At 51.3% G+C, this 8,588-nt stretch overlaps 1 protein-coding gene across 1 annotated transcript; it reads left to right on the top strand.

Annotated features, from left to right (window-relative positions):
• Positions 1 to 766: 766 nt before the first annotated feature.
• On the top strand, positions 767 to 6,310 carry LOC117037523 (glycine receptor subunit alpha-4). Its single transcript, XM_033133625.1, has 5 exons — positions 767 to 1,147; positions 4,683 to 4,813; positions 5,083 to 5,150; positions 5,801 to 6,024; positions 6,163 to 6,310. The coding sequence occupies exons 1-5, from the start codon at positions 1,077 to 1,079 to the stop codon at positions 6,308 to 6,310; spliced, it is 642 nt and encodes a 213-aa protein (XP_032989516.1). The 5' UTR covers positions 767 to 1,076.
• The last annotated feature ends 2,278 nt before the right edge of the window (positions 6,311 to 8,588 follow it).

Below are 8,588 nucleotides of genomic sequence, written 5' to 3'. Positions count from 1 at the left end.
GCTTGCAAAGCCTGCTGTGTGCCAGGCCTGCCCTGGCCCTGCCAGGGACCCCTATCCCTTCCCACAGCCAAGCGGAGCTGGAGAAAGGGTGTTGGGGAAAGGGGCATTCGGGGAGCTACAGAGGAGCGGCCAAGCTGACCAGAGACGACCTGAGAGAGGGCAGCAGGCAGGGAAAAGGATGCGCATCTGCAAGGACGAAGGACATGAAACAGACAGGCAGACAGACTGACAGGCAAGCAGACCACATATGAGGAGGAGTCCAAAGTTTCTCTGTTCCTCCATCCCCTGTGCCTCTACCCAGAGGGCTGAGGAAAAGCTGCCCTGGCTTTTGGCTTTCTCCTCCTCACCTCCTCTCAGACCTGAAGCTGTCAGCTTGAGAATACTCGGTGGCTCCTCCCAGGTCTTGTTTCCCCTTCTAAAAAATCATTAGGACTTTACAGTTCAGCCCCAGCCTGGCTCCAGGCTAAAAGGGAAGCTGCTGGGGAACCGGGAGCAGGGCAGCCTGCCTGCACTCCTCCAGCTGGAGAGATAGAAGCTGGACAGAACACCTCAGGCCCTCTCCAGGCAGCAGCGGCAGCCCCAGCCCCTCCCGAGCACACGGTTGCGCTCTCGGAACCCCACTCCAGCTGCCGGAGACTGTGCCTTTAAATTGCTGCTTTCGGAGGGTGCATCTGGGGGGAGGTGGGGAGGGAAGGAAACATCTTCCTACCAGTCTCCCTCCTCCCATCCCTCCAAGACTCTCCAGGTTTTGGAGAGTGATTGCTGCCCAAAGAGAATCTCTTCCAGCTCCCGCTGGCAGGCTGAGGCCCTCCGGAGCCCAGAGAGCCAGAGCAGGAGCCGGTAGGGTTATCTGTGTGAGGATCATTTCCAGGGGAAGAGTTCTGGCCCCTGACAGGTAACGGCTGGGCAGAGGAGAAGAGAGCAGAGAAGAGAGCGCTGCACAACTCCTAGGCTGGCCCCGGCTCCTTGGGAGCTGACCAAGTTGGAGGAAGGCTCTGTACTTTCAGCGCTCCCCACAGGATATCCCCTCTCACCTTGGCAGCCAGGCTGAGAAAGGGCTCCAGGGTCCCCGCGGAATGACAACTTGTGTTCCTGCAACCCTCTCTATCCTTCTCCTCTGGACCCTGCCAGGGCAGGTCCTCCTCAGGTGAGCTGAGTGGGGGTGAGAAGGAGGTGCATGCAAACTCTGACCGGGGACAGCAGAGGCCTCTGGCATAGTTTCCTCCAAGTTTGCAAAAAGCCCACAGTCTGGAGGGCTCCAGGGGAGGACACGTCTTTCCCCAGTCAGAACCCAGGAGCCTTTCATGAAGCATGTTAAGGCCCGGGAGCTAGTGGGAAGGCTTCTGCTTGGGTGGGAGCTTTCTGGGCCTGGGGAGGGGCTAGGTAGCTGAGTCCCAGAACGGAGGCCATCTGTCCTGCCATCCTACTGTGTCTCCCTACCATCTCGGCCACACACGGCTCGGATCCCTAAAAATGACACCAACATCTGCCAGCTGCCCACCCAAAAGGCTTCAAGTAGCAGGGATGTTTGCCTGCAACAACATCAGAATGAAAGTGGGCTGACCAAACTTTGGCCCTCTGCCGTCACCCTGCCTGTGCAAACACGGCCGCTTGCTGTCCCTGGAGGGGCGCTAAGTGGCAGTCATTGCCTGGCCTTGAGGAGCAAGACATGCTTTGGGCTCCCGATAAATGTCCCCCAACCCGTTCCCACTAGACCAGGGGCCAATCTAGGTGGACAGGGTGAGCTGAGGAGGAAAGATGGCTGTGGCTTAGGCTGCACTGGTGTAAGAAGAGTGCCTTCCAAAGCGGGGGAGGGGTGAGGGCCAGCACAGTATCCTCTTCCTCCTCTTCATTCAAGGAGCACCCCAGGACTGCTTGCCTCTCAGGAGCCTCCTGCCTCACTGCTTGCAGACACAGTGGCTGGCAGGCAGGCAGGGATGCAATGTGTGGGGGGGCAAAAAACTTCTGATGAGTGAAAGGCAGCCCAAAGTAGAATAGCAGCTCAGGTGGAGTTGATAGCAGGATGCAGGCTGAAGGGGGCACCCAGCTGGGCCTTGCTGGCCCTCCTGGAGGGGTGCTGCCTCAAGACCCAAACTTCAGCATCAGCATTCCCACTTGGGCAATTAAAGCAAGGCAGACCCTTAGGAAGTCTTGAATCCCAGTCCTTTGTAGTACATATGGAAACTAAGACCTAGAGAGGAGGAGTGACCTGTCCAAGGTCACTCAGGTACCCAGGAGCAGAATCAGATTTCGCTCCCTACCCCTCCCCAGGGCCTTGCCTGAGCAAGATTTTCAGCACTGGAACCAGCCAGGCCTGCCAGCGTTTGGGACTTCCCAGGAATGAAAGGGAGGAAGGAGTAGCTGTACACAGTGACTCTGTTCTCAGGTCCACAGACTAGGTAGCCCCAGAATAGAAAGGCTGCAACAGAGGTTGGGGCCCAACACAGCTAAGCCCACAGCCGGTGCCAGTGTCCTGGGGCTGGGGCTAGCGGGACAGGTGACCCGAAAGTGGGGCTGAGGAAGGTGGCGAGGGTCAGGCTGCGTTGCGTGCAGGTCCATGTGGCCTGCCAGCTGGCAGGTGGTCGGTGGCCAGCAGCAGCACCCAGTCGGTGTGGACAGCCTGTGGTGAAGCCACGCACTTCCGCTTGCTCCAGCACCACCACCAGCCTCCTTGGAGTTTCCGTCTCCTTAGGCCACCTGCTCTGGCAGCCCCTGCTTGGGGCCAAGGTGGCCTCTGTGCCCAGGGTAAGGGATTCCTTCTGCTCGGGGAATTCAAGGAGGCAGAACTTTAGGAGGTCAGGGTGTGGCTGCCACTCACCCTCTCCCACTCTGGTTCTTTGGCAGCCCACCCTGCCCTGCTTGTATCATGGTGTTGTGGCAAATGGACTTAATTTTGAAGTCAGTGGGCCTGGGTTCGAATGTCGACTTTACCATTTACTAGCTCTATGATCGTGAACAAGTCTCTTCACCTTGCTGATTCTCTCTTCATCTATATAATGGGGATAATAATAGTACTTACTGAGAGGATTGATGTGAGAACTAAACTAGATAAGGTGAGTAAAGCGTTTAGCATGGTGTCTTGGCATTTTTATTATCTTATCCTTTACTGGTGGGTGCATAGGTTTACGGGGAACGAGGAACCTGCTGGCTCAAAGGAGACTTGGACCCAGAAGGACAGCAGTCACCTTACTTCCAGCCCCACAGGGCAGCAGTGGGTGAGCCAGCTCTAGCCCGTGGAGCAGAGGTGATGGCAGGAGGAGTAGGAGGCGCAGGGCCCAGCCAGGAGTCCAGCGTGAGCTCAGCCTTGAGCCCCAGCCCTACACTCGGGGCTTTGCTGAGCTCCTGGGAAGCTCTTGGCTGATAAGCAGACAAGCAGGCATGTGGAAGGGGCTTTGCTGCTGTTAGAGGGAAACTTATCAGGGGAAACTGGGGCTGGCCTCCAGGCTAGGCCAAAGCACACTGGCTCTTTCCTCAAAATCAAATCATTGGGGGAAAAGATGGGAGTTGACCTTATCAGCATGGCCATCCTACTGCGAGGCTTTCCTATGCTCCTAGAGCCCTGCTTCCCCACCTATCTTGTTGCCGAAGCAAATTTACCTGCCTGCAGTTGCTACAACCCTGACCTGTGGTCCAGCTCTAACATAGCTTCCCACTGGAGCAACCCTCCCTTTCCAGAAGCTGGGTCCTAGCTCCTGAGCAGCTCAGCATGAAGGCCAAGCAACTGAAGCCAACTGTCAAGGATGCAATTATCCTTGAACCCTTCCCATCCTTGGTTAGGCCAGATGGGCAAAACATTGCAACGGCCACGTTGTTTCCAGTGAGCCGTCACTCTCTGAGTACATTCAAGGCACCTTCAGAAAGAGAACACTGGATGAGGCCTCAGCCTTGGATCTGAGTCCTGATCCTGTCACTTACCAGCTCTGAGACATTGGGCAAGTCAGTCCTCTTTCTGTTTGTTTGTTTGTTTGTTTACTTTTTATTTTAGCGTCTACATATAAGTGAGATCATACAATATTTGTCTTTCTCTGACTTATTTCACTTAGCATAATACCCTCTAAGTCCATCCATATTATGGCAAACGTCAAGATTTCATTTTATTGTTGTCTAGTATTCCATTGTATGTGTAATACATGCGTGTGTGTGTGTGTGTGTGTGTGTGTGTGTGTGTATCTAGGTTGCTTCCATATCTTGGCTATTGTAAATAATGCTGTGATGAACATAGGGGTGAATATATGTTTTCGAATTAGTGTTTTTGTTTTCTTCAGATAGATACCCAGAAGTGGAATTTATGGATCATGTTTTAGTTCTACTTTTAATATTTTGAGGAACCTCCATACTGTTTTCCGTAGTGACTGCACCAATTTACAATCCCACAAGTCGCTCCTCCTTTGGAAGCCTCAGTTTTTCTCATCTGTAAAATGGAAATAATAGTCCTCACCCCCATCACACTGAAAATGGTGAGGATAAAAAGATCTACTATATGTGAAAGCCATTTTCTAGGACTAACTGGTGAGCTGCCATGTTGGCTCATGGCTGTTTGTGTTCTCATTTTGCAAATGGGCACCCAGAGACCCATCTCCTCCCAGCCTCCTGCCTGATGGGTAAACCAGCCAGAAGTGGTTGGGACAGGGAAAGATAAAGGCAGAATACAACTGGCCTCAGACTTTATCTCTCCTGTCCAGGGTGGCCTTGGCAAAAGAGGAAGTCAAATCTGGGACCAAGGGGTCCCAGCTCATGTCTCCCTCTGATTTCTTGGACAAGCTTATGGGGCGGACATCTGGATATGATGCCAGGATTCGGCCCAATTTTAAAGGTAAGAAGCATTCCTCCTACAAAGCCCCTCTTTCCCCACTCCGTTTTGGGGACACACTGCTGAGCCAGCCCCTATTGCCTGCCCGAAAGATAAGAGGATGGAGGTACAGCTCAGAAGAAACCTCCCCTCCCCGTTGCCCATGGGTCTATGTAGCTGGTTCTGCCCTTTCCCAGAAGTGCTCTGGCCTCAAGTTCAGGGAGGGAGTCCTGGAACCTGCTCCCAGCCTCCTGGAATGCCCTGCCAATATGGCTATGCCTTGCTACCCATAGGCCCGCCCGTGAACGTGACCTGCAACATCTTCATCAACAGTTTCGGCTCTGTCACTGAGACTACCATGGTAAGGTCTCCCCATTCCCCGCTTCCACTCTGGTGTGAATGGGAGAAGCCCTCCAGATAGCAAGCCTTTTCTCCCTATGCTGTCCTCCCCCAGTTTCATGGTCATAGCCAAAGCCATGATATGTGTGAAGTTGGTCAGTAGGAGGGAAGTTTTCCCCAGCCTGGGGTTTCAATGGCTAAAGGCAGACAAGCTTAAGCAGTAAATGGTCCAGTCTGGGAGGTAGCTTAGTGCAGAGCACACGCTTTGGAATCAAGACAAACCTGTGTTCAAATCCTGACTCTACCATCGAATAGCTGTGTGACCTTAGGCAACTTACTTAAATCTCTCTTTGTCTCAGTTTCCTCATCTATAAAGTGGGGGTCATAACAGCACCTTCCTCACAAGGTGAGTGTGAGATTTAATTGAGACAGGTGCACATAAAGAAAGCATTTAGCACAGAGCCTGGCTCATAGTAAGGACTTAATAAATGTCTTTTCCCTTCCAATCTTTGCCATATCAGCCCAAGGCAGGCTCCTTCCCCAGTGGAAAATGCCCATTGCCTCTGAAATGTGCTCACAGCATTTCTTCCCCGCAGCCCTCCTGCCCATGCAGGTTTGCTGTGCCCCTGGAATAGCAGTGCCTCTGACGGGCCCATCTCTGCACCTTCCCAGGACTACCGGGTGAATGTCTTCTTGCGGCAGCAGTGGAATGACCCGCGCCTGGCCTACCGAGAATACCCTGATGACTCATTGGACCTCGATCCTTCCATGCTGGACTCTATCTGGAAACCAGACCTGTTCTTTGCCAATGAGAAAGGGGCCAACTTCCATGAGGTGACCACGGACAACAAGTTACTGCGCATCTTCAAGAATGGGAATGTGCTGTACAGCATCAGGTGCACCTGGGGGGCAGCCCGTAGAGTTTGGATCAAGGGGATGAAGCCAGATGAAGGCTGAGGGGTAGGAGGAAGGTCCCCTGTGTTGTGTTGGGCCCCAGTAAGCTGACGTCACTTCTTTCTTACGGTCCCTGCCAGGCTGACCCTCATTTTGTCCTGCCCGATGGACCTCAAGAACTTCCCCATGGACATCCAGACCTGCACGATGCAGCTGGAGAGCTGTAAGTGTCCCCGGAGAGTCACTGAGCAAGGTCTGGGATCCCAGCTACTTAACCCCATCCCGTGATATTCCAGACAGGAAGAGGGCATCCAGAGTGGGGAGGGACTTTGCCAAGCACACAAATCAGTTCTTGGCACAGATGAGACAAGCAGCCAGGGCTCACTAGCACACAATCCAGTGTGTTTTCCCATTCCCATGCTGGGTATCTACCCCCAAAAATCTGAAAACATCTACACATAAAGACACGTGTGCTCCAATGTTCATTGCAACATTATTTAGGGGTGGCCAAGACATGGAAACAACCAAAATGTCCTTCGATAGACGAATGGATAGAGAAGTTGTGGTATATATACATAATGGAATACTATTCAGTGGTAAGAAAAGATGAAATAGGACCATTTGTGACAACATGGATGGATCTTGAGAGTATAATGCTAAGCAAAATAAGTCAGACAGAAAAAGCAGAGAACCGTATGATTTCACTGATATGTGGTATATAAACCAAAAACAACAAAAGAACAAGACAAACAAATGAGAAACAAAACTCATAGACACAGACAATAGTTTGGTGGTTACCAGAGGGTAAGGGGGTTGGGGGGTGGGAGATGAGAGTAAGGGGGATCAAATATATGGTGATGGAAGGAGAACTGACTCTGGGTGGTGAACACACAATGGGATTTATAGATGATGTAATACAGATTGTACACCTGAAATCTATGTAATTTTACTAACAATTGTCACCCCAATAAACTTTAAACAAAATAATTTTTTTCTAAGAAGGTAGATGTTATGTTAAGTGCTCTTAACACGCACACAGAGAATAATAAAGGGGTGAGAGGAAACTTTGAGACGTGGTGGATATGTCTATGGCCTTGATGGTGTTGATGGTTTCACAGATGTATAATTATCCCCAAATTCATCAAGTTGTATACATTAAATATGTATGTTTTTTACATATCAATTATACCTCAGTAAAGTGTATTTTAAAAAGAATGTCCTTAGAAGACTGTCCTTTAAACTCTGATTCCAAGCACTCCCCTGCCTCCAGAAATTCTGATTCAGTGGGTCTGAGATTAGGACTGGAACTTTATGATTTTTAAAAATTATTTTTATGGAATTTATTGGGGTGACATTGGTTAGTAAAATTATACAGGTTTCAAGGGCACATTTCTACAATACATCATCTATATATTGCATTGTGTGTTCACCACCCGGAGTCAGTTCTCCTTCCATCACCATATATTTGATCCCCTTTACTTTCATCTGCCATCCCCTTTCCCCCTTACCCTCTGGTAACCACTAAACTATTGTCTGTGTCTATGAGATTTTGCTTGCTTGTTTGTCTTGTTCATTTGTTGCTTGCAGTTTTATAACCCACATGTGAGTGAAGTCATATGGTTCTCGACTTTTTCTGTCTGACTTATTTAGCTTAGCATGTGTGGGGACAGAGCCAGGAGTGCAGTTTCCAGGCTCTCGCCCTCACGTGGAAAGGTGCTGGCTCAGGTAGTAAATGGCCATCAACTGTGATTGGATGGCCATCAGCTGTGGCTAGTTGGCTGTCAGCTGTAACCAGTGAACCATTGGTCACTAATATAACTGCTGTGGCTACACTAGCAGCAAATGGGCGCTAGCAAGAAGATGGTGGCTGAGCTAGCAAGAGCGGATTGCAGTTAGCACGGCGGATTGCAGTTAGCAAGTGGGGTTGGTTGGTTGACAGAGAAGCGGACAGCAGGTTGCAGGTCGTGTGGCTCTTGTTTCCTGTGTCTCCAACCCAGCTGCCAGTGAGACTATAGTGGTATGACTCCCCTTTCTATGGCTTCGTAGGTGTTCCTTTTTGGCCTGACCATATCCTGCATTCTTATGTGGGGAGCGGGACTAGAGACCCCACCTGACATCCCGTGTGACACATGACGCAGCGAGCAGGTTACAGCGCTGGCCAAAGATCCCCAAAGGGTGGTGGAGCAGTTTGTGCGTATGAACACTCAGTCTCAGGAAGACCAGGAGGAGCAGCTGCTGGAGAGCTGGACCCCCGTGGAGGGGTGGGAAGACTTGGATGGTTCCCCAACCAGCATAGGCCAGAGAAAGTGAAGGTCGTTGCGGCCCTGTGGGCTGGGAAGTGCTTGCTGAGACCCTCAACCCCAGGTTGGGGAGGACTTGGAGACCTCGCTCTGCGGAGACGGCACACATTGTGAGGCTAACGCAAAGCCCTGGTGAATGACTATGGACTATGGGGGAATTGCATCCATCCCTGATTTGATGGACTGCTTGACTGTTTGCTTGGGAACGTACCACCATGTAGTAGAACCAGTGGATGTTTGCTTCCTGTGTCCTGACCAGCCGCCAT

Source organism: Rhinolophus ferrumequinum, chromosome X (genome assembly GCF_004115265.2).
Source record: "Rhinolophus ferrumequinum isolate MPI-CBG mRhiFer1 chromosome X, mRhiFer1_v1.p, whole genome shotgun sequence".
In the NCBI taxonomy this organism is placed as follows: Eukaryota; Metazoa; Chordata; class Mammalia; order Chiroptera; family Rhinolophidae; genus Rhinolophus; species Rhinolophus ferrumequinum.
The sequence above is the reverse complement of the archived record's forward strand: the minus strand, read 5'-3'. Positions and strand labels throughout refer to the sequence as shown.